Source organism: Simochromis diagramma, unplaced genomic scaffold (genome assembly GCF_900408965.1).
Source record: "Simochromis diagramma unplaced genomic scaffold, fSimDia1.1 OVJJ01000571.1, whole genome shotgun sequence".
Taxonomy (NCBI): domain Eukaryota; kingdom Metazoa; phylum Chordata; class Actinopteri; order Cichliformes; family Cichlidae; genus Simochromis; species Simochromis diagramma.
The window spans coordinates 1,178,032-1,204,885 of record NW_024386885.1 but is presented as its reverse complement, the minus strand read 5'-3'; the positions used below and the strand labels follow the sequence as shown (position 1 = coordinate 1,204,885).

The following is a 26,854-nucleotide window of genomic DNA, read 5'->3' as shown; positions in this document are numbered from 1 at the left end:
AGGTTTTGGCCAGTAATTTTTAAAAAATCCAGACTTTGAATCAGTTTTATAAATGTTCAGCACATTTTAGTGGCTTGAAATAATAGTGGGCTTGAATTCAGTGGAACATGCAGAACTGTTTCTGTTATTTTCTCTAGTGAAAAGATTTTGAATGTAAAAAAGTGGACAAAAAAGATCTACTGGTAAGTTTCTCCTGTTGTTGCAGGGCAACTTGCTCAAAAGGGAAAATGCATCTGCAAGGTTTTGCTCTTTCTGTTTAACCCTCTCAGGATCAAATTAAACTTTTTGTTGCTAATGCACAACCAAGTCCTGCAGTGGTACATCTGAGTAAAAAAAAAAACTATAAAATATGTATGTGGGGTAATCAGGTTGTTAGTTTTTAACTGCTGCAAATCGGCAACGCCTGCCTTGAGAGGGTTAAAGGCCTTTAAGATGACAGTGTTTATTCAGATTATTAGAGTCTCTCTTCAGCACCATACACTCACATTTTCATTTGAATTAGTTTGCCCAACGAAAAAAGTAATAAAAGTATAGATGAGATTCACTCCCAATAAATAAATCTTCTTTAAGACCTTACACTTTTTCATTAAATAATCTGATTTAGTGTAACATCACTTAATCAGGTCAACAGCTATCCAGGCTAAAATATTTTGCTCTGCCTCGTGTAAGAATTCAGGCACATTAGAAAAAGCCAATAAAAGGCTCAGTCATCATTTTACAGTTTCAATACTACATTCTGATAAACGCAGTTCTTCTTTTTCTATTAATAAGTCCACGCAGACTGTTTGTCTGTGTTTTCCCTTCATAAATAAGGGAAAACCATTTCCCTTATTTATGAATTCTGCTTATTCGTATTAAAATGTATGTTTATTTTAAAAAAAAACGACTCAGCTTCGATATCATTACGCCGCATTAATGGAAAATTAAGCACACAAAAGGGATGAAATTAGTGACTGCACTAATATATTCTGTTTTCTATCCTCAGATCAATGCAGAATAAACAGTCAGTAGCCCAATTTGTCTGCTTCATATGTCTCATCCTCAAGTTCCCTGTTTGATGGAGATCTGACAGCAGTGTGTGAAACTCCCATTTCTTGACCTTCACATAGATATGGACAGATGACATTCTCATTTTTTTTCCAAAGACCTTGCTGTGTCCATATATATAAGCTGAGAAATACAAATATGTTAAAAAAAAGACATCATTAACTAATGCCTGGAAAAGAGCAAGGGCATTGGTGAATCCAAAAGGCAAATAAAAAACAAGTATTACAAGTAAACAAGTATAAAAAAACAACAAGAAACTTCATACAAGTTATTTCCAGTGAGGTGTATATGAACCTGCACAGCCACTATTTTTTCGAGAGTTTTGGCTCGGAAGGGCAAATTTGAAATTAGCCTGAAATTATTTAAATCGGTACGGTCTGAACCATTCTTTTTCAAAACTGGAGTTATTATTGCAGTTTTAAGAGAGGATAGAACAGAACCAGAGATAAGAGAGGAGTGTGCGATATTAACTATCAACGAGCCAAGAGAGGGGAGGGAAAGTTCAACAAGATTAGTGGGTCAAGTTTACACGATGACAGCTGAATTATTTTAGGAAGTTCAAAACTGGTAGAGAGGAAGACAGCTGAGTAGGAGAAAAAACAATTGACCATATCATGAGTTGGCCAAGTTCAGAAGAATACCAGGGGACAGAGCGAGAGAAGGAAACAGTTTGAGTTTTCTATATCTGTATCCGAAAATATCCAGATATTTTACCAAAATCATGTGGTTTAAGGATTTAGTCAGTCTTACACCCGAGATAACACCTCCAGTTCACATGTCAGCGCATGTATGACATGGGAAATTGTCTTTATTCATTTGCAGATACAAAGGTGGTTTGTGCATCTGTTTATCTTACAAACATTATTTCACTTTTACTAAGATACAGAATTTTTTTTAAAAAGAAGAAAAAAAACAGTCATAATTCATGTTCACATGGATACAGATCTTAGGATATATTCCAATGGAAATTAACAGTGTACAAAAAGCAAGACATTTAAAACACGGAAAAGCAAACTAAAAGTATAAATATGCAAACAACAGTAGACTAAAAATATTAGGGAAATTAAAGGAACATGTTGTTTTCCACCCTTTAATATCTACATTTCATTTACATTTTCTACATTTAAAATTGGTTTCTTACTTTGCCAACATCATCCACAATTTCTAAATATCTGATGTAATCTCAGATTTAAACTCGCCATAATTTATGACGTTTATTGTCAATCCAGCTGCAAACTTTTTATTATCAACACTTTTGTCTACCTAACTTTCATGTCTGTAACGAACTAAAGATCTTCTCACTCACATTAACTCATTTAGTGAGATCAGAATCAATTATTCAAAATTTTAATTACTCTACAAAAATCAACATATTAAACACAGTCAGATATAATACAAGGTGAAGTGCTTTTTGAATAAATACCTGTGCAGAAGGCAGCAGAGCCTTTTCATATAGGTGGTAACTATTAAAAATATTACAGTGTATCAAAATGTAAATAATGTGCATTAATGGGGAATACATGGTAGGCTATTGACATTAGCAGAGAAGGAATTATTAAGCGTGTTAAATAAGTTGTGTTAAACAGTCACATGAACAATAATTATTAAACCTTGGGTTTCTGCATGAACTATGGATTGCTACAGGTATGACTCTTTAGTCACATCTCAACAGAATATTAAACAGAAGTGCTTGCCTCTTGTGTCTGGCATGAACAGCCTCCTTCATGGAGGTGTCTACAAACTCGCTGATGTCTTCCTGTGCTGTGACCACTGAACATTTGTAGAAAGCCAATCCATCTGATGCTTATTCAGCTTCATGTCTGGTGTCATTGATTTTTCACTGATGTAGCTGAACCCACAATTATTGCATGAGATGTAAAAACCTAATTCAGAAACAGTAAGAGTACTGTAAAAAGTAGAAATAGAATGCACTGATTTGTAAATCTCATAAACCTATATGCTGCATGGCATGATTCTGGCATCAGTGTATGAGCTCAGGAACCCTAACAGAAATCACTGTGAAATGCAGGTTAAAGCTCTCTCATCCAAAGATTAAACCATACGTGAACATAATCCATAAATGCCACAGAGTTAAGGCAAAGTGCGAAATTCTTCTGTAGCCAGGCAAATCAAAATTTGAACTGTTTTACACTGTGGTTTATGTGTTGCAACTCATGAAGAATAATAAGAGAATTAAAAAATATGGGGGGGGGTCATCTGGGACACAGACCCAGATCATACCCCTAAATCACGTTTTCTACTTGTGTCCAGTCTGAACTATGCTAACCTGTCACTAAGACTAACAAATGTTCCATATATTCCAAATCCTCCTTGACTTTATGCATTAATGGTAACAGTAGCTTCATCCTTCTTCTCCTCAGCAGCACCGTCATCATGAGCCTTATTTTCCTCAGAAGGTTGATCAGATTTGTCATCAGTGCCTGACTGCTTGATCTGTTCATCATCGGGGGCAGAGGAGATGAGAGGTGATTTTTCCTGCGTTTGATTATCATTGGAAGATTTCTCAGCTTTCTTATCAGTCCCTACTGTTGAAGCAGGGATTGGTATTACAACAGTGTCATCCTCAAGATCATCTTCTCCAAACTTTTTCCTCTTGAAGCAACCGAGCTTGTGACAGACACAAAGAGAATCATTAGACCAAACAGCAATTTGGTGATCTCAATGCAGTTATGGAGATTCAGACAACTTGATATAAAGATAACAGACTTCAGGCTGAGTATAAACTCTCACCTTAAACAGGATGATTGTGATTATGATCAGAAGTAAGAGTCCCAAACCGGCTCCAGTTAAAATGATCAGCATTTTATTTGGGAGGATAAAGAAATCAACCCGAACTTCAGTCTGTTGGCAGAGAAAACACAAGATTTCAAAGTAGTGCCTTACCATTTTTAACATCACTCTAGTAAATAGTTTGAATAATTATAATAATTATTCATGTAAAGACTGAAGGTACCTTTTTTGTTGGAAATTTGAATGGTGTCAAATGGTCTTTATTCTGTGGGTAATAGATATAATAAATTAGGTTTACTGGAAAAGCAATGACAGAAATATGCTGTGGTCAAAATCAAACATACCTCTGGATCGTTCAGCACATACCGAGCGTCGTCATAGCCAACATGTACAGAACTTACAAAGTTAATCTTTCTGCTGTCTCCAGTGTATTTTTTCAGAAAAGCAACATTCTGTAAAGTAAGAGCAGATTAATTAATATTAATTAATTTGTTATTTTTATATATGTGTAATGTGTATTCTGTGTGTATTTAGTACATACGGCTGCCTGTTGTGCGGCTTCTTTAAAGTGGACTTTTCCCGATAGTGTAAACTCAGCAGATGCATAGTTCTTCAAATTGAAAGAGTTGCAGACGATGGCCACGCACTTATTTTTTGGTAAGCAGTTCTGTAACGCAACCCCAAGAAAATGTTTTAAATGAGACGTATTATTCTTTTCATTACTTCTTCATCTGTCATAAATATACTGCAGTAATTGTGGATACTAATATGATGTTTTAAATTACATCAGTACAGTTGGAAGTATTCTCTAAACACTCAGTTTGATGTCCCTGATAGTTGGTTTATCGAATATTGTCAATACAGAAGAACCAGCTGTTCAAACCTTCTGTTTTTGAGGGGCAGAAAGTTGGGTTAAGGGAAAGAAAATTAGATAAAGCTTCTTGTTTTAAATGGAGGATGAATTGAGAGGTTGTTGCAAAGTCATTTATAAGATAAGGATTACTTTGAACTGTGCGTCATGTAAAGTTAGTCTAATAGAGTCCAAGCACGAATAAATAAAAGCATTAGCACAACAGCTTCCTTTTAAGGTATTAATAGACCTCAATATTTTATTAAATCTCTTGTACTTACCTTAAATTTGTGGTTAGTAGTGGCTGTGCACTGTGTTTTGTTCTTAAAGAGAAAAAGTATGGTAAGCTTTAAGGTTCGATATTTTCATATGGAGCAGCAGTGTTCAGACACAAAATTACCTCCTTGACAAAGATTTGATAGCTTTTCATTTCAAAGCTATGCTCCAGTTGAGTTGGGAATTCCAGGGTGATGGTTGCAGGAAACTCCTTAAAACCAGTGTTATCTATCTGTAAATTGTCATAGACAAAATGGTCATTTTAAATAAATACATGTGGAAATATTCAGTTTTCTGATGAGAATCAGATGAAAATACTGATAACAGCCTCGTATCAGTCAGTTACAACCAGTTAGTTTAGTTTAGCAAGAACATGATCGATAATTTTGATTGATCAGCTGAAAACTGAAATCAATACGGGAAAGCCATCAACTCCTCTAATGGCCACTTGAGGCTTGGTCTAAACCACAGACAGTATAAAAGGTGGACGTAGGTTCTGGGTCTGAAAAGTGAAGCCAAGTTCCTTAAACCTGCATTATTTTGAATGGCCTCCAGGGGGCGATACACAGGGTTATGAAAATACTTCTGGCTCTATAGAACCAGTCTATGGAAGAACGGGCCTGAACTCTGGAAACAAATTATTGATAGGCTAACATCTGATTTTGTGTCACCCTGACTAAATGAAGATCAATATGGTTTTAAAACTGCATCTTGACAATTAAAGTATTCAATGAGATCATTGATCACCAGTTGAGTTGGATAGTTTCTTGTTACAGAGTCGTCATGTGTCTTACCCCAGCGGTGCCCGACCCCGGGCCACGAACTGGTACCGGTCCATGAGTCATTTGGTACAGGGCCCCGAGAGTTGAAGCTCGGGTGTGAAATGTATGGTTTTCAGTGTTTTTATCGTTAACTCCGTTTCCCTGGGTCTTTCCCCGTGTTGTAGTTGTGTGTCGACACACAACTACAACACGGGAAAAGTAAGATCTTATTTTGAAAGAAATATTTACGCGTTACCATGGCGACCAGAGAGCATTACGGGGCAGAGAGGAGGACGCTAAAGCTACACAATTACACAGAGTTAACGATTATTATTATATTCACGAAATACCGAGTTTTTGTCTTGGTCGTGTCAGTCTATTTTGTTGTATTTATCCGCGACACCTTAAAGACCGGTCCGTGAAAATATTGTTGGACATTAAACCGGTCCGCGGCGCAAAAAAGGTTGTGGACCGCTGTCTTACCCTGTATGTAATGTTCATTTCTTTAGGTGCAGTCTCATCTGAGGTGAAGTTCAGATAGGTAGTGCTGTCTTGGTTCCTGAAAAGATGATCGCAGCATGCCACTGAACAATCATACAACTACTGACTTGTAGAAATAGATTAAACATAAGGATACACATAATATTTTATGTGAATAGTGATACTTACACTGTTAAAATCATTTTAATTTCAAATTGCACCGGGATGCTTTCGGTGACGGTGCTGGTCCTGTTCGAGTCTTGATTATCACTGAGCGTGAAAAAGATATTTCTTGTAAATATCAAAGTAAATATTTTAGAGAAATGTTTATGCAGTAGATTGTTGTACCTTTTTGCTTCAATTATCATGGACATCCTGTCATTCCACTCATAATTATGCATGACATGGAAGGAAGATTGAAACATTGCCTTTTTGTGGGAAGAAATGAAAAAGATGTTAGGCCTGATTCACAGATGAAGAGAAAACATGTAAGGAGGAGAAGCTGGAAGCTAAGACTGAAGTTTCAGAGACTTGGTCATTTGTGAAACTTCACTTCTGTCTATTAGGATGGTATCTGGATGTTTTATGACTCACGTAGGATCTACTGCGATACACAGGCTGGCTCACACCACATATGGTTTTGTTGCGTTCTTCTTGATCCCGGCAGTTGTGCGTTGTTAGTCTTGATGACTGTTTTAAGAAAAGAAAATGGTTGGTATGAGCTGAGACTCTAAAATAAAAGTTTTTACACCTACTGTGACATTTCCTTTGAGATATATATATATATATATATATATATATATATATATATATATATATATATATATATATATATATATATATATATATATATATATATATATATATATATATATATATATATACACATATATACATATATACATACACATATATATATATATATATATACACATACACATATACACACACACACATATATATATACATACACACACCGGAGCAGCTTGTTAATGATCTGAAGAGCAGCATGTGTAAAACACTGTGCCGTAATGAACTAAAATCTTAAAATTTTGAAACACTTGCTTTGATGTTGTCCTAAATTCACAGACGGGGGAAGGATGCAACTGAACATCACTTTAACCTGACAAGAGCAGGTGAGAAGAAATATCGTGCTATGCTTCACGGTGGACTGACTTTGCATTTCTAAGAACTAAATGAGTATAATATGCTTAAAAAATACTTATAAAAAAGACATTATATTCAACCTGTCGCAATCTGTTCATGTCCGTAAGCGATATCAAATACTGCCAATCTCAAAATGTTCTAGAAGTCCGTGATGACAAAAATAATGTATTCATCAGTAAAACACAGTAAACTTGCCAACATGTCTCCAAAAACCGTCTGCTCATAACCTTGTTGATGCTGAGCTCTGTTTTGATGTGCAAATGAAAATAGATTGCATGCATTTAGTTTCTCCTGCATTTTATTACACAGTGGTCACTATACGAGGATCAGCTCAGTGATCACTTCACTGAGCTGAACATGCACCATCAATGAAGGGAACAACTGATCCTCTTAAAATGGGTTTGTATAGATGTATGCATTGAGTGGCTCCAGTAAGGTTATCTGCTTTTTTCATTTTAAAAAAAAAAAGCAGTTTTCCACCAAAGTATTATTTTATTCTTATGGTTTTCATTCATTTGTAATTAGACCCAACAGATATGAGTAACCTTTCATTTAATTTCCCTTTTCGCAGCAAAAACATTGGTTAAGATTGTGAGTTTTAGGATTTTAAGACATAAGCAGAAAGAAGAGGAAATGCATTACTGGACAACCACAGGAAGGAAGTTAAGGCAACTTATCAGATTTTGTGCAACCCAGCACAGAAATGCACATAAAGTCGTGTTCCCTGCAACCTGTAAACTCTATTGTGTATAACCAGGTTGTCCTATAAGCTTTGTGAAAAGCCTTCAGTTAATCCAAAAATACTGCAGTGAGATTACTGAAAGGACTAGAAAGACAGAGCATATTTCTCCCATACGGCTCTCTGTTAAATGTAGAATTTAAACTCCTCTTCATCATATGCAAGGTCTTGTATGCGATGAGTGGTAATCCATTTTGAGACATAATTTTACAGTTTAATATTCATTTCCACCGCTTGTATCCTCAATCTCGTTCTATCACTCACTACCCACAGCTCGTGACCATAGGTTTTTCTGAAAAGTGGCATTTCAGAAATACTGTGTTTCTGAAAAATACAGTAGTTCTCATCATTGCTACACTAACAACATTCAAATTTATTGTCAACTGACTGATGATCTGTCCTTGTCACTGCACTCCTTGTTGGCTTGCCTGAGAGAGGTCAAAGATTGGCTGTCGGATAATTCCCTCATTTCAAATGAGAAAAAAAAATGAAATTATGGTGTTCAATAGCCATATTCCTCGAGACCAGCTTGTTGCCTCTTGCTAACTCTCACTCTCTCCCGGGTGTCTATTTGGATATCTCCTCTATCTGTATTTAAATCTGGCTTCTTTCAATTTCGCTAGATTTCTAAAGCTAAGCATTATATACCACACAGGAACCTCGAAAAACGTATCCATGCTTTTGTGACCTCCGGGTTAGACTGTTGCAATTCTCTTTACTGTGGTCTCCAATAGGGATGGGTATCGAAAACCGGTTCTTGATGAGAACCGGTTCCCACTGTTTCAATTCCTTGGAATTGTTTGCCATTTTTGCAAACGATTCCCTTATCGATTCCAGTCGCCCCGAATGACGTCACCACGTTGCGGAACGTCATTTACCTGGCAGGAAATACGGCGCCTAAGCGGCTTAAACGCTCAAAAGTTTGGTCATACTTTACGAGAACGGATGACAACAGGGCAACTTGCAATACTTGCAAAGTAGATATTTCATTTAAGGGAGGAAACACTACGAATATGCAAAAGCATTTGCTCACAAAACACGTGATGACCTTAAATGAATGTCGTGTTTTTAATTCCGCTCGACTCGTGAATCTCAGCCCAGCAGCAGCGGTAACGTTTGCACGTCCTCTCCCGTTAATGCAGCAGGTAAATAATCAACTAACAGTGCATATTATGTTAGCGCGATCTGCCTTATTACAAACCTGCCATTACTGTGCATTTAGGTGACCATGATGAGAGAGACAGAGTCTGGCTCAGATGCTGGCAGCTCTCGCTGCAGTCTACCGGTAGCGTCTCCTTTCAGGCCAGGATAGACGAATGTCACCGAGCAGTGACTAAGTTTGTGGTCAAAGCCTTGCACCCATTTACCACAGCAGATGATTTTCGGTAAGTGAATGTGTTTAATTGTAGACTCTACAGACCCAGACTCTATCCAGTCCTTCAAATCAAGATTGAAAGCTTACTTATTTAACCTGACTTTCCCGACCAGTTAATGCCCTTTCAATAAACTTATAATTTCACTGCTGTTTTTTTTTAACTTTTTAGTTCAGATTTTGTATCCATGAACTGACCTTCCTTCTGAATTGACATTTTACTTAACTCTTCTGGTCTATTAGTGCCTCCTTTCTGTCTGTGCTAGTGCTAGTGCCTAATCTGTACTTTGTTAATTGATTTATGTTGATTCTTTGTATCATTGTGAAGCTCTTTGGTGTGCCTTTGGGTTTTTAAATGTGCTATTTAAATAAAACTGTATTGTATTGTAATGTATCTTTATAGTTACCTTTATAAGAGTCATCCTAGAGAAGGAGAGGCCTGGAGGATAGAACATTATAAGGCTGGTGTTGTACGAGTCATCACCATCATTTTTCAAATGTATAGTCACATTGAAGTAGTTATTTTCTGTCACCAATAATGTCGGAGTCCTGAGAGAGACAAACAACACCTAATATTAAACATATGACGTTAATCGTATTATATCTGAGTCGTGTTTGTAGATATACATACTCGAATTTGAATTTGACATCCAGTTCAGCGATACAAGTGTCATTTTTTCTACATTGTTTCTCAAAAGGAACCTGCGAAAAATAAAACTTGTGTTTAATTGATGCCAGAAAAAAGATTTCCTTCCTAACACACTAAACTGAGGTGGTGAATGTGGTAAACATTGTACAGTGTTAAATTGACACTAGAGAGTTTCTATATAGGTTCACTCTTTCCAGTATTAAATGAACACTGACAGTGTTATATTTTAACAGGAGCCTAACACTAAGCATTACTGATTTTCTAACACTGGAATATCCCTAACATTTTAGGTTATTTTCCAGTGTTTGAAAATGCTCAGTGTTAGTCGTTGTTAATCTTTAAACCTGACTAGGCTACTGACAACACTGTCAAAGTGTTCATTTAACACTCAAAATAGTGGATGTGTAGATGCAGCTTTGTCAATATTGTGAATATTGATGTTGTATGTAGAACGTACCTCAACAGCAGACTGCTTTTTGCTGTCCATGTTCAGGGTGATGTCAGCAGTCTCACTGTCAGCTTGAGAAAAGTTTAATTTGATGCTGATCGGTGACAATGTGTCGATCACACATTTCTGTAAAGCAAAAGCAACAAGAGAGGAGCAATAAACACGAGGTTTGCTTTTGATCAGATTGAGAATATGTGTAAATATTATGAATTCAGCTTCATACGTGCATGTAGATGGAGAAGTTTAAGCAAGTCATTTCATCTTTCAGCTCATAGGTGGAGGTAAGACTCCTGGTTTTCGTATCAGTTTGAGTGAAGAAACCTCGATGTTTTTGTCTCATTGGGTCCACGGCGAGCATGTATGTGATGTTCAGTCCAGAGCTCACATCCCCTGTAAACCCGCAGAGCAGGATTACAATAATGCATTCACAGGGTGCAGTCAGCAGCTGTTAAATGGTTTACTGAATGAGGCTCCTACCTTGTTTTCTCTTTGTTGCTTCTACCATTTCAAAACAGGCTGTTAAGGTAACCATAAGTAAATTTCCTTCTGCACCCTGACAGTCAAGTTTCTCTGTGCTTATCTCCTTAGGGTGGAAAGATAGGTGAGCCATCACATTAAAGACGGGCTTGGAGCTGAAAGACATTTAAGAACAGTAATAAGAAAGTAGTAATGATGCCCTCTTTCAATACTAAGGTTTTATATATCAGGACATAATACAGTATAGCAACATTAGTTCTTTATTTTATATACAAAACCAAATCTGAAAAATTTGGGACACTTTATAAAATGTAACAACAGAATGCATCCATAAATCCATATTTTATTCACAACAGAACATAAAAAATATCAAATGTTTAAAATGAGAAAGTGGTCGAGTTTCTCACAGGTAATGATGGGCAGAAATTCACCAATTTGCAAAAAACTGCATCTACGAATTATGGAGCAATTTGCGGCAACAACAACAACTTAAACTTTGTGCTTTTCCCCCAAATTAAAACTCAAAGCACAAGAGTTGTGCAAAGGGAGCTGTAACCCTAACATTAAGCACACTAACCCTACCTTAAGACAACAGCAGCGCCCTGTGATCCGATCACAATATCTGGGAGGCCGTCCTCTTTGATGCCGACGCCCCCATCGATGGCCTGTCCAAAGAATCTTATCCCAGGTGTTATTTTGTCTCCTGTGATTCTCTGAAATAAGAGATTTCAATACTGAAAAAGTGTTTTCACACATATTTGTATGGCAGAGAAAAACAGTGTATTTACATTAAAATGTAACAAAAGTCTTATAAGAAATGCTACTCTTTGTGATGTAGATTTCACATGACATTTTGCCCATTCTCCTCCATCCTCTCTATTCTAATTTAATTGTATTTATACAGCACCAAATCACAACAACAGTCGCCTCGATGCCCTTTATCTAAGCCTTTTCCACTCACAGACAGTTGGCTGTTTTTGTGTTTTGCTTGTTTTGTTTTTTTAAATTCCGGAGATCAACAGTTTCACAAATATCAGCAATCATTCCAAAGTCAAAATCTATGAGCTCAAGTTGTTTGTTTCCTATTCTGATGTTTCATGTGAAGGTTAATTGAAGCCCTTGGCTTGTATTTTCAGGATTTTATCAGCTGGAATATGTTCACATGATTAGTTAGTATCATTAATAGTAGGATTGGTAGAAACTCTTGTCAAAGGAAAGAGACTGAGCTGCCTCATTCTCTTTCCTGAAACAGCCTTGCTCAATGATCTCCTTCTGATTGCTGACTCTGGACGCTCTTCAGTCCTGGTCCTACTGGATCCATCCTCGGCCTTTGATATGGTAGATCATAACATCCTATTAGCGAGCCTTGAACACACAGTTGGCATTAGAGGTGCCGCCCCAGATTGGTTTAAGTCATATCTTTCTAATAGCTCTTTCTCGATCAATTTTGGCCCTTATCTCTCCTCTGCTGCACCTCTCTCGTGCGGCGTGCCTCAAGGATCTGTCCTCGGCCCCCTGCTCTTCTCACTGTATATGCTCCCCTTAGGCATCTTTGTGAAGTACAACATTGCACATAATTGTTATGCTGACGACATACAGATCTATTTCGAATTAACTGATGATCCTGCTATGTCTTTGCACGGTTTTCGTGAGTGCTTGCGCAAAGTCAAAGATTGGCTCGCTTATCTCTCGTGTTTGACAGTAGTATTCCCCGTGGCCAACTCCGTGATGCCTTCGGTTCCTTTGATAGTTTCCTCACCGACACTGTTAATGGCCTGGGTGTGTTTTTGGATAGCTCTTTAAAATTTGACAAACAAGCGTCTGCTGTTGTCAAATCTTGCTTCTATCAATTGCGTCTTATTAGCAAAGTCAGACATTATGTCCCGCATAGGGACCTGGAAAAGCTTATCCACACCTTCGTGACATCTAGGTTGGATTATTGCAGCTCCCTTCACTTTGGTCTTAACTCGACTCTTCTCCATAGACTGCAAATTCAGAATGCGGCTCGTCTCCTTACTGGTAGTGGGTGGCGTGTCTCTATCACCCCTGTCCTTGCTGATCTGCATTGATTCAAAATCCTGCTGCTTACCTTCCGAATTATTAACAATATAGCTCCAAGCTACCTCATTGAGCTACTTAGATTATACACCCCTACTAGAGTACTAAGATCATCTTCCCAGGAACTCTTGGTACAGCTGAGACCCTGGCTGAAGACTAGGGGTGACCAAGCGTTTGCCTTGGCTGCACCTGTATAACCTCCCCATTGCTATCCGCGAGTCTGATTCCATTCAATCCTTCAAACTGCGGTTAAAAACCCACTTATTTAGCCTCACCTTTTCTACCAGTTAATGACTGGTTGTTAGTTAGTTTAATGCTTATTTCTATCTTCAGTCCATTCTTAACTACTTTTAATCATTTTTAAAATTTTTGACTGTTTTATCCTTTACACATATTGTTCTTTTATGCTTTTATATGGATTTCTTTTGCTTCTGTGTTTTAAATGCCATCTAACATGCTAGCATGTTGGTACTTTGCCACAGCCTTGATCCTCCCCTGTTACTTCATCTCCCCCTCTTGTATGTTAAGCATTTTTTGTACACCACTGGTTTTAAATGTGCTATATAAATAAAGTTTGTTGTTGTTGTTGTTAGTTAGTAAACAATGAAATGAATGCAACTTCTTATCTTGTGCCTGTTTTTTTTTTTATTTTGACAGCGAATGCGCACCTGCGGACCACTTATGTGCAGCCCTGGTTATTTAGCTCATCATATTGCAGCCACAGAAATTCTTTTGTCCATGAAACCATAAAGCTGCACTTTCTTTTTGCCTTATAGTCTGATTTGTCATAACTTTTCCGTTTTGTGGTAAGCTTTTCTTTGGCTGTCACTTCTTCACCCTGACCTGTCTTATTTGGCTCAGCAGAACTAAAATATTGTGGCGAGCTCAGACAAGGAGGAGACGGAGGTGTCGTTTGGTCTTGCTTCCCGTGAGCTAGCCAGGGAGCATAGCCGTTTATTGACATCTGCAGAAGAACACTGTCGCTAGCTAACTGCTCAGCGCGGCAACAGCACAGCAACAACAACAACACACAGAGCGCTCTCTGACCGCGGAAGGACACACCGTCGCAGCGAGAGGGCGTCACCCGTCACTATGGCAACATAAACAAAACATAACTGTACAAACAGAACCCCGAACAGCCCTGACCCGCTACATAGCCCCCACCTAAGGGGTCAGTCGTCCCCGACGACCCCATTACCCCACACAAAGTCCTGCAAATGTCCAGGTGCCTTCTTTTGGCGCACCGGCCGGTCACGACCGGCGGGGGAAAAGTCACTCGGGTCAGAACATGGGGTGCCACCATCATCCCACTTCTGACACCAATGTGGCGAGCTCAGACAAGGAGGAGACGGAGGTATCGTTTGGTCTTGCTTCCCGTGAGCTAGCCAGGGAGCACAGCCGTTTATTGACATCTGCAGAAGAACACTGATTTGTCAGCTAGCGCGGCAGTGCTGTTGCCACGCTAGCTAACTGCTCAGCGTGGCAACAGCACAGCAACAACAACAACAACAACACACAGGGCGCCCTCTGACCCCGGAAGGACACACCGTCGCAGCGAGAGGGCGTCACCCGTCACTATGGCAACATAAACAAAACATAACTGTACAAACAGAACCCCGAACAGCCCTGACCCGCTACAATATATATGCTCAGCGATTCTCTGCGCGATCAACCTCTCACATGTTTAAGCTTGCTGCGGGAGATTTCACTTGTCATGTTTGCATAGTAAGCTAACGATTGATAAGGCGATGTCAAAGGAATTGGTGCGCAAATTATCATCACTCACCAATCGCTCTCTATACACAGTTCGCGCGATTGCAAAGTGAAAGCAAAAAACAAGCGCAAATTCAAGCGCGATTTCAATATGTCACATATTGACAGTGGCTCACCGATGCCAATGACATAATTACCCAGCTACATTTCCGAATGAATGCAAAAGCATTGACATATATTTTTCCTTCCTACGATAGGCCGACGGGCAGGGCAGAGATAGATTTTGGTAGCCCGACTGGAAAAATCGCTAGCCCCTGGATGTTGGGCAGGCGATTTTGCGAGCCCTGTATCTGATTGAGGAATCACTCATCTTTGGAAAAGAGAGTTTATTACAGAGAAATGGCTCTTTCCAAAATAAAAGCTATACTATACGCTTCTTCTGGGCTATATTCTCAGCAGCATATTAAACATATCAGGTCCCCATAAGGAGAATCATGTGCTAACGGCTGTCTAAATGACTCGGGTAAAGTTTGTAGCATGCGTGTTTGTTGTTTTTGTCTGCTTCCACTTGTCTTTGCACTAGGATGATGTCAGCGTAAATGTGCAGTCATATTCGTTGTGTTCCCACTAGTGCTGTCAGCGTAAATCTCGTTGAAATGATGTTAACGCCACAACACGGCAAATCTCCATTAACGAGCTACCGCAGATCGCCCGTGCATGGGGCTGGACGGCCAACACGTTAACGAGCTAACTGCGCTAACACACTAGCTCCCACCCATGTAATTGAGCATTGCGTGGAACATCCAACATACTGTTTTACTTTAGTCCATGATGCGCTTACCTTCAGGGTCATATGTCACATGAAAACCAAAATAGTTCCAAACGCCAGATCTGAATGAGGGTGGGGGAGGTTCAATTTGCCATGTTGCAAGGAGAGCTTAACTTCTGTCTCGCTAGCTTGCCCTGCGCTCAGTGAATCTGCGTTCGACTACTCCGCCTAGGCTGCACTGTCGAGCGCAGATCCACTGAGCGCTCAACACAGACAGCATCATCAGAAGGAAAGTTGATAAAATAAATTAAAAATGTATTTGGTATTGTTCGATACATATGCGTACGAACCGAAAGCACTGTACGAACGGTTCAATATCGATGAGTATTGTTGCACCCCTACTAATTACAACATTCCTGTCAGGTTAGCAAGAACATTTCTGATCTGGTCCTCTGTTTTCCCCCTTTTTTTAAAAAAAAAAATGTAAACAGCAGATATCTTTCTTTAAGTGATGCTCCCATTTGTCCAATCTTGTGGCCAAAAAAAAAAAAAGACAAACAGGAAATAAGCTGTCAAACGTTGTTAATAGCAAAAACAAGAATTTCACTTTCTTTTAGTTTAACATTTATTTTTAAGTTCAGAGGAATATTGTTATTGGATGAACAAGAAAAGTCAGCTAAATATGTTGATTTAGTAAAGTCAAAGATTGAGAAACTTAAAAAGTTTCTCATGTTACTTTGATATTTTGACTTTTCTCAGCTTAAATTATAGTGATGTCACAGTGGCTATGTCCTTCTATGTCCATTTATACACGCATGAGGTTTTATAAGTTGTATAAGTTCCTACGATGCTGTTGCTGAATGTAACTTATGTAGGTTTAAGACTGAGACAGAAAAATGTTTTTAAAAGTAAATTCAAAATTACTGAAAAATATTTCACTTGTTCCAAACCCATTGCTGTTTATGGTTACTGTGGTTTCCATGTCCGTCTCTCACCTGGCTGAAAGTGCTGCGTATCCCTCTATGTCTGTCTCCAAGGTAGATATACACAGCACCTCTGTTATCATCCTCAAGCGGAGCTCCGACAGCAACGTCTCGGAGTTCATCTCCATTCAGGTCTGCGAGGCTGGATATGGTGGTGCCAAATCTACCCATGGATGGTCCCATCACAATCAGTTCACTTTTCAGTTGCAGCTATGAGAAAAGAGGAGATTAGTTCATTGAGTTTGATCATGAAAGCATTGAATGTCACACTGTAATATCACAAAGTGGTGGCTCACCTCATCAGTCAGAGTGTAGATGTAGATCTGACCTTCTTTCTTCTCCTGAAGCTGGTAAAACGTTGGCGCTCCCACCAGCAGGAAATCAGTGTCACCGTCTGAGTTAATATCCACCGAACACAGCTCGGCACCGAAGTAGGAACCGATCTGACAAGTTAGTTATATCATTAGTTCAGTTTAATTTAGTTATAAATTTATATCATTTAATAATATCAAAAAATTTGATTAAAAATGATCAATGCAGGGGAAATGCTTCATGTACACAGAACACAACATTGCTGCACAGAAAATATGATTTCACAAAATAAAATAATTATGATGACAAAAACAAGAATCCCTAAAAACAGTTCCAGAAACCGACATGTACGCCTGCAAAGTAAGTTTAATCCTTTACGGTGCTTTGAACAAGTTTTCTTTTTGAACTGTTTTTATTAAATCAAACAAGGTGCCAGTGTAAGGAAGTTCTTTGGTTTCCTCTGTGTAGCCACAGAGTTTATTTGCCTTTGCACAAGTCTGGAAAGTTGCAAACATTGAACGCTATCATCATTTTAGACTCAGACTACTGGTGCAGCTGATGATGCACTTCATGTTTCTTCCACTCCCATCTTTTCAATCCCTGTACGACATCATTACTGCAACTTGGTGACTTCTGTCTTCTCTCTCCTTTAGCTTGTGTTTTGTCATGTTTGACATTTGTGGTTTATCTCCATGCTCTTATTTTCTGTCTTATTTTATCTCAACCAGTCTGCTAGACGTCTGTTCCTGTTACTAGAGTTCAATCAAGTGTTTGATCATGCTGATCGTCTGCAGTGTTATTTCACTGTCTTTACTTTATAATATAGAGCACCTTTCTATAATTGTTAATGTGAATCACTGATCTACACATAGAAGTGATTTAAAATAGAAATAACAGTAGATTTGATCAAGAATATTTGCATTTATTTCAAGGCAACACTACAATCAGGTATCAACAATGACATGGAGACATAGAATTACTTCCAAAGTCAAACGGAGTCATATGAAGAAAAACAATTAAAAGGTACTGACCTGGTCTCCAGTTATTCTTTGTGCTGTGATCCAGTTGTTGCTGTTTTGTATGAAAAGTACGACCTGTCCTGTGTGCTGAAACCGGGGTGCACCCGTGAAATACAAAGAAACCCCATCCCTCTCTCCAACAGAGACAGAATATCCTGCAAGAGGCAAATATAACACACAACATGTTTTTATTTGAAAAACTAATGTGTGTATTTGTGGTACTTGGAAGATATTAAAAATTATTTAGACTGGAAGCTTCCAAAGTTCATTTGTTCAAGTGTTGAGCTAAATAACGAAATCTTATTTTAAAGAAGGAAACAACAGATAATGTGTAAATAAAGTTTACCCATGTAGGAGTCCATCTCCATTTCTTGATCCTGAATTTGTTTTTCCATTTCTCCTCGACGTTCTTGGAGAGAACCACGCCAGCTGTTTGTTCCCACTGAACCCAGAATCAGTGTATCCTAAAAACAGGAACGCACAAGTGGAAATGTGGTGAATTTTTGTATGATATCTATGTGCACTGAACATCCATATTTTAACTTTCATGTAGAGTCTTAAGCACAAGGCATTTTGCTTCACCATGGTTTATTAAGGTTTTACAGTAACAGGGCAGTTAATGCTGTTGAGAGTTCGCCTGAATAACTCATTCTCCAGCTCTGGTAACTAACCTTCGCTAATACACACTCAACATCTTTCATCCAGCACAACCAAAACAGTAACATTGTAACAGAGATCCTGAACACATCACGATAAAATATCATACGATATAAACACACACACACACACACACACACACACACACACACACACACACACACACACACACACACACACACACACACACACACACACACACACTTTGAACCTACACTGAAGCATGTAACCTATGTAGTTATGTGCCACTTGCTGTGTAAGATTTAATAATTTTTATTATTTTCTTGCTAAATGTCTGTATGTATTTTTCCTGCTGTTCATATGATTCAGTGTATTAAACTCTGTTCCAAGAATTCTACTCTTTTCCAGAGCATCTTTTTGAGTGTCTTGATTTTAATTGTATCTAAAGAGGTTGGATCTCCACATCGTTGGTGGGAGAAGGTTATCAGGATGGCTTCAAAATTTGCGACCACAGAAAGAGGACAGAAATCTCAGGTATGATTAGAAAAGAATGTATAAGATCAACTGTGCCATCTGACCTGATGCAGCTGGACTCATTTTTTCAGTTATTCAGCAGCAGAAATTAAGTTGTAAGCCTTTAAACAATTCAGCTTCAGCTCATGTTGTGTGGTTTCTAAGCCTTTACTCTGATCCTCAGATGAGTTTAAGGTGCTCAGATAAATTTTGCTCACCTTGTTGAAAACAGCGCTGAATCCACTCTGAGACATTTCATCAGTCAGGTTTCCTGCTCGAGCCCCTTTGGAACCTAAATATGGATCATCAGGGAGTACACGTTACAGCTGCACATGTGGAAGATAACATATCCTTTTTAATTGGGGAAAGAAATTAGACGCCACCTTCCACAGCAAAGATCTTTTTCTGTAAATTCTCCAGTACTCCTGTGAGTCCATCATAATTCTCAATTTTGAAGGCATTTTTGTCTTTTGGTTCTGAAGCGATGGCCCTAAATTTATCCAGCTTTGCATCCTTGATCTGAAACCAGAACACAGCTTTAAAACATGAAGGAGTTCCAAGTCTGACATCAGCATAAGAAAAAGATCAGTTCTACACATTAGACTTGTTCTGACCCACAACAGTAAAAACTAAATACATCAAAAGGAGCCACTAAACAGAAGAAAGAGGAGACATGATATATGACATTACCCCAATAACAAGACGAATTATATTTTTCTCATCATATTTTTTAATTATCCCATTTCTGTCTGTATCAGAGGGATCTCCGTCTGTGATTAGAACAAGAACTTTAGTTGCATCAGGAGAGGCGCCTGCAGCTTTGTTGTCAAAGATTTGATCACTGAAACAAAAGTAGAAAACAGATTTTGTCACACTCAAAATAAACCAAGCTGTAAACATGAACACATTAACACTAAATAAAACTTACAAAATGAATTCGAGGGCTCTGTGTGTGTTGGTGAGACTTTTTAAATGTTTGTCTTTCATAAGTTTATCGAGAGCACGTCCAGCTGCATAGTCGTTGAAGTCAAACACTTTGTGGACTGTTGAAGAGAACTGAACTGCTGCAAACTGAAAAACCAACATAAATTATTTAGATACGACACCAAACAGTATATCTTATATATACAGTATCATAAAAAATAAAAGCTGTGAATGCTTAAATGTTGCAGTAGTGCAGTGACCTTGATCGATGTGTTCTTCAGGCTGTCCATTATCTCCACAATAAAATCTTTATTCTTGTTGAATTCAGCTTCAGTCATACTCGCTGATCCATCGAACAGAAAGACGAGGTCCACTGTCTTTTTGGTGCAATCTGGGAAAATAATAAAATAAAAATATGTCTGTATCCCAATACCAGAAAATTTATGAAAAAATAAAATTATTTAGTCATCATATGAACATTAAGGAATGCCTTTTCAAAACACACTTTACTTTGAAACGCGGGTTTGAAAGAGGAGATTTTCTGGAGTTGATCCGAGAGCTCATAACAAATACTGTTCAGATAGGAGTTCTCATAGCATTCATGCACCAAACTTGGACTGCAAACCTAAATCAGAGCATAAAAGTTAAATAAAGCTCTGCATATTAATTTGTTTTGCTCACAGTGATGAGGAGAGAGAGTGATTTACTCACAGTGAATCTGGAGCCGGAGGAATCAGCAGCGATCGACAAGCCAAGATGTTTGACTGCTGTTGTGTTTGACTGCAGGTCCTCTGCAACTGAAGCATTTTATTATAAAATACACAAACTTTTACAGTAATGTATTTAGTTGTAAGTTATAAATTGTGTAATATTCTGTTGATACCAGAAGGGTTGAACCACTTGTTTTGGTGAGGTTGGTAAATTCCTCCAGATCCATTTAGCCTGAGAGGTGCAGTGACGACTATCCTGTGGAAAATGATGACACTAATTAAACAGGAAAAGTTCAAAGTCCTGGCAGATCTACCGTATACAAATTTTTTGAAACATAGAAAAAAAATGTTGTAGCTTTGTTGTGCATTTACTTTTCCAGATCACTTGGATCAAACTGGGTTCTGTGTGTCCCTTGAATTAAATGAGTGCGACACCCCAGCTTTGATTTTCAGTTAACACCATCAACTTTAATATTTTGATGGCATGCTATGTGTGTTACTGTGCTCCTTAAGCCACCTTAAACATTTTCGGTTAATTTGACTGTTTTCAGTAAAATGAAAGCAGCTACAAGTGTTCCTATTTTTTTTTTTTTTTTTTATTTAACTCTGCAGCTGCTGATTTTTAAATGCAATAATTAGTCGATAATCTTGTCTTGCATGAAGCTTCTGGTGAGTGAATACACACTTTGAAAGTGCATCAGCATGACTGAAATTCACCTGAAAGATTTTTGTTAGCAAGCAGAGAATCACTCTGAACACTTCTAGCAGCGTTACATGTTAAACTCGAACCGGCAACCTTCCGATTACAAGGCGAACTCCCAACTCTTGAACCACGACCGCCCCACAGCGTTACCACAGCCGTAGTAAATAACCGGCTGCTCTTCATGTCGCGGCTTAGCTTTTCTAAAATGACGGTAAATAAAATACTGAAAGAAATGTCCCAGAAATTGAAACTTTTCATTTCTCTAATTACTCTGAACATTTGGGTTTGAAATACAGCAACAGAGTTTTAACTAGAAAAAGACGCATTTGCTGTTTTAAGCAGCGCGTTAGATTAGTCACAGCAGTATTCAAAGCTCAAGTCAAAACCACAACCCATCACAAGAGGCTTACGAATGCTAAACTGGAATAATCTCACATATTCATTTTAATTTCAGCAAACATACCTTTTGTTACCATCACCAGACTTGTACTGTAGCACCTTGTATCCATAGAAATCACCTGGTTTGCCCTCGTGTTTCTTAGGCTCTGTCATTTTGATGTTAAAAGCCAAACAGGCAGGGATGGTTGAAGCTGAGAAAAGGAGAAAAATATGATCAAAAGTTCCACCAACTTTAAAATATAAAATATCTGCATTTAAGAAGAATACAAATAACTGAAGTTTTAATAATATATATTAAACATCAGAGATAAATCCTGAAGTTGCACTTAGTTGGTAGGGATACGCCCCAAAAAACTACCCAACAGCATGTGTTCATTAGTAGGTTAGAGATCAGAGAGTCAGCGTTTTGTCCATTTAAGGTTTTGTTTTTTTGTTTTTTTTACTTTAGTGACAATTGAGGGAGAGATACCAGGATAACATCATGTAGTATGGATCTAGCTGGAAAAGAAGTGAATGCATGGGTATTATTGTGTACTTCACTTTCTGAATGGGTTTCTGGACCCTAATTGGGAACACAAGTTTCACAAAATGATTGAAGAATAACGACTCATCAGGAAAGTATTAAAGTTGGTATCAAGGAAGATGAGGGCGGTTGGAAGCAGACTCATGGGTGCAGTTTAGAGGAGTCACTTCCTGCTGGCCATTTAAACAGTTTCAGTCAGAGAGAGAAGTATAAAAATATAAAAGGACAGAAATTCTAGGTTGGAAAAATGAAGCCAAGGTGACACCACTTGAAGCTCACATTCTTTTTAATAACAGCCACAGGTGAGATGACAGTAAACACTGTCCTAATAGGTTTACAAGCTCATTAGTTCCTTTTGGGTTATATAGAATAAAACATGTGGTCAATTCTAAAAGTCCAAAAGAAGAAGAACGAGGGTGAGTTCACTGCTGCACTTTCACAGTCACACCCACTCAGTCTCTCCCTTTCTGGTATCATCCAGTTTTAAAACATGAACAATTTGAAAAACGCCCTGCTCGAGGCTTCATCGTCAACATCACAGCTGACACGCAGAGAAAATCTCGGCCAAGCACTGGTGAATTAAGTGCAGTCGCCCTTCTTCTCCTGCTTCTTATCTTATCCACAAAATAGTATCTTCTATTTTTGGCACTGGTACCAGGGTTGGGTTTTTTTTTTTAATTAAAAATGTTGGGAACCAGTTTCAAAATGAGCACAGAAACTGCATGGAGAAGAGTTAGTACTTATAAGACACAGTTCAGAAGGAGGATGAGAGATACCATCTTTGTCATTTCACAGAAGCTCCTCCCTTGTCAAAACCTGGCATTTACCCACAATGCAACTCAAACCACAAGAACTTTGACAGGAAACTGATGTGGTGAAATAGAGGTGAAATTAAGATGTCTGATGAGCTCACTTCTTAATTGTATTAGAAGTCTGCAGACGTAAGAAATGATAGTGACACACTTCAGGCAATTTATACTTTGCACAGCTCACCATGGCAACATTAAAGACTTTATACACCTCGTGGGCTTCCCCCTTTGAGATCACGGCAGAAAAAAACCTCATTCAGCTTTCTGCCACCGTTGTTAACCTTATTTCAAATCTTGGAGTGAAACCGTCATTCAGGTGCTCGACTGTGCAGATGTGTGTCAGTGCAAGTAAAGACAGGATGTGCTGCTTAGCAAATACAAGCAGAGGCAAATGTAAAAGAAATAATAGGCACTTTGACAAGCTGCAAAAATACGCCCAATCAACTGGGAAACCCATTCATAACTTGACCACATTCAGCAACACAAGATAAAAATAGTTGTATAACTGAGGCAAAATTAGAAGCGTAGCACATCAGTGTCACAAGTCGGGGTAGGCTTTTGCAGAAAACTGGTTCCCAGTAGTCCCATTTCTTGGACTTGTCCAAGGAATGGGACTACCGGGAAGGAATGGGACTAGTCTGCCTGCCTGTGGTCCCACTTATCGGCAGCTGATTTCACTTCAGCTGTCAGAGGAAGAAAATAGTGACGCTGTCTAGAATGTGGAAATTAGCATCTATATTATTTTTATTGCACAACTGGACGAGATAAACGGTAATGTGGAAAACTGTGTCGAGGACAGAACCAACCGTATTATGCTGCTCCAAATACAAGAAAAAACAGCTAAGCTAACCAAGACCCCAGAGTGAAAGCTGGGGTCTTTCACTCTGGGATCAGACAACCAGACCCTGAACTTCAACAGGTAACAAGCAGTCAGGCCGCAGCCTCCCTTTCTACCTGTTCCTGTTTCTAAAGCAGAATCACCATGGCGATTCTTTTGTGCTGGTTTTCATGTTTTCTTTCTGTGGTTAGTTTTGTTCTACTAAGAAAAAAAGATCTTAGAACCGTGTGTCGTCATTAGGGATTTTGTGTTGGTGTGTGTGGCTGTAGCCTCAAGTTTATACTGTTAAATAGTGATTATGAGACAGTGTTTCAGGTATTTTACAGAGTAACATGAACGTAATGTAACGAGTAGTATAGCAAATTACTTTTTCCTGGGAGTAATTAAGTAACATGTTGCATTACTTTGAAAAAAAAAAGTATTCTGTGTAATAATTCATTTTATGAGTAATAAGCCCAACACTGATCACAACAAAGACAGGAACTACCTCACAAACACGCACAAACATTTGAACCACAGCATGGATGCATGACTGTAACTTCTTTATTGCTGCTTAGCAACTCTCAAAACTGAGCCAATGACAACCCAGGGACAATCAATGAGTCATATCATATTGATAATGGAATCCAGATCACAAATTTCTTATCAATTCCCAATCCTAGTCACAAGTTTTCTTTTCTTTTGTCTATTTTTTCATTTCTGTAGATGAGTAGCAAATTAATTAACCACGAAGCATGAAAATTATTTACATGAACAAAAAGATGCAGAAAGGTTAGTATAGTAAATAAAACCAAATGTTGAGCTGAAATAGATATTGAAATTATAGAAAGTAGAAAAACAAGATAACTGAAGCAACATTGTGTAACTACTTAAAAAATAAGATTTAAAAAAAGTGCACAGGAAATGTATCTAGTTTTGTTTTGGTAAGTTTTCAAACGTGTCAAAGATAACAGTGTCAGAAAACTGATGGGGGAGGGGGGTTAAACTGGGTGTGAGTCCGTGCACTTTGCGAGGTAGGGCCTACAGCAGGGGTGGGCGATCTCAGTCCACGAGGGCCGGTGTCCCTGCAGGTTTTAGGTCTCACCTTGGGTCAACACACCTGAATCACATGATTAGTTCGTTACCAGGCCTCTGGAGAACTTCAGGACATGTTGAGGAGCTAATTTAGCCATCTAAAACCTGCAGGGACACCGGCCCTCGTGGACTGAGATTGCCCACCCCTGGCCTACACAGTGCTGCTTTTTTTTAATTAATTTATTTTATTTTTTGCTCCATCGCTTTAATTTTGTGATTTCATGTCACTGTATTATTACGGGTAAATAAAATCATATTAATTCACTACATTTTTGGCTAATTTTCACTTGGTTTTCTTTCGTATTTATTTCCTATTTATTCCTATTAAATGTCTCAAAACAAAAAGCATGAGAAAGCATTTCAGGTTTACAGGTTGCCGTGCTGACGCCTGTCTCAGCTACACCCAGATCTGTCGCAGGGTCAAACTAAACATTTTTAAACCATACTAACTAAAATGAAATGAGGAAACACATCTGGAAACTAGCAAAACTGAAGTGAAATTAAAAAAAAAAAACAATAATATAAAAAATGAAAGAGGAATTAATCAAATTCTCAAACTGTGATGACTCATTTGAAAAATATATACATCTCTTTGCACCTTTCAGCTCCTTGTTTTGGCTTTAAAGACACAGAACCTTGAACAGCTGTACACACCTGGATCTGCTCAGCACCAAACAGCAGTAAAACGGCGAACATAATGCAGCTGAAGGGTCTTTGAACAGTCCGTCAATGTAACATTAAAACACGTGCAGCCCTCATGCACTGAATCTACTGTATTCAGCCCTCTGGTTGGGCGGATGGTTTGGATGAGCTTTTCTACAGCTCAACACAACTGAAGCAAACATAACTCAACCAGTGAAACCGGAAACTCAATTAAATCTTTATTGTTAAGTTGTAAATCCACATGAAGCTGCATAAATAATTCAAAGTGTGTCTAGCATGCTCCTGTTCTAAACACTCTTCCTGTGAGGATTTCCTGATTAGTTTCAGTTTTTTTCAACACCAGAACATTTTTCTTTCATCAAAATAAGAAATTTAGACTTCTAAAAATAATATAATGAAAATATACAAAGCAGCCACGCCTGTCCGCAGATGAACTCTATCTCAGAAATGACAATAAATTCAATCATTTTGAAACTTACCAACAATCACCACGAAGGTGAGGAAATAGATGTGCTGTCGCCAGTGCATCTTTCAGGTCTAACACTGCTGCTGAAGTTTCTTCAAGTATGTGGCTGTGCAATACTTCCTGTGAAGGGCGTTTCCGTAACAGGTGGTAGAGACAAATTTCTCACGACATTGCGCTCAACAAAATGTTTATCTTCGCTTCCTGCTTCCTCTTTTTTCGGCAATTCCTTAAATCCTTCACTTTTCACTTCTTTAAAAAGAAATGTGAGAATTTTATTGAAGGGAAAAAAGATGGAAAAAAGTAGAAATAGCTCTTGATTGATGAGCTAGGACCCCGGACCCCTCATAAATTAGATCTAAATGTTTTCAGAAGAGCTCCAGCCGAGTCTTTTGAACAAAACAGCTACAACCGGTTTGCGGTTATTCAGTCTACTGAGTCAACAAAAGAAACTAAACAGAACAGGAGTCAGCACAGTGATTTCCTTCAAGGACTTCTTAACATTTTTATTTTATTGGATTTCTGCTTTTTGTTTTTCAGGTTTAAAATATATATTTTTTAAATATAGTAAATGAAGTGTGTGAAAGCTTTCCACGTCCACACAGTGATTGTTGTTTACAGCTACAGCACCATAAATGCATAAGAAGAAGGTTTTAAAATCGTGGTGGGTGGTGTTTAGATAAAAATGAGGAACTTGTGGAAAAACTTGTAAGAACAGCCTGCTGTTCTCTTTGAAACTTGAAAGT

The 26,854-nt window shown here is 38.3% G+C and overlaps 1 protein-coding gene across 2 annotated transcripts; it reads right to left on the bottom strand.

Moving 5' to 3' along the window:
* Positions 1-1,769: 1,769 nt before the first annotated feature.
* On the bottom strand, positions 1,770-26,356 carry LOC120734572 (integrin alpha-L-like). 2 transcript variants are annotated; one of them, XM_040033427.1, is made up of 31 exons: positions 26,125-26,355; positions 21,803-21,929; positions 20,810-20,892; positions 20,638-20,723; positions 20,437-20,551; positions 20,187-20,317; positions 19,931-20,073; positions 19,693-19,843; positions 19,386-19,521; positions 19,221-19,294; positions 18,218-18,335; positions 17,884-18,026; positions 16,837-16,983; positions 16,553-16,750; positions 11,600-11,730; positions 11,018-11,172; positions 10,764-10,930; positions 10,550-10,666; positions 10,075-10,145; positions 9,851-9,992; positions 6,760-6,855; positions 6,514-6,593; positions 6,355-6,435; positions 6,169-6,244; positions 5,049-5,156; positions 4,930-4,971; positions 4,340-4,465; positions 4,143-4,250; positions 4,022-4,063; positions 3,799-3,909; positions 1,770-3,675 (listed from the first exon to the last, which is right to left on the bottom strand). In XM_040033427.1, exons 1-31 carry the CDS (start codon positions 26,171-26,173, stop codon positions 3,385-3,387), a joined length of 3,645 nt encoding a protein of 1,214 aa, XP_039889361.1. In that variant the 5' UTR covers positions 26,174-26,355; the 3' UTR covers positions 1,770-3,384. The 2 variants fall into 2 exon arrangements, with proteins under 2 accessions (XP_039889361.1, XP_039889362.1); XM_040033428.1 differs by lacking the exon at positions 1,770-3,675 and having other exon boundaries at positions 3,827-3,911; positions 4,023-4,063; positions 26,125-26,356.
* Between the last annotated feature and the right edge of the window lie 498 nt (positions 26,357-26,854).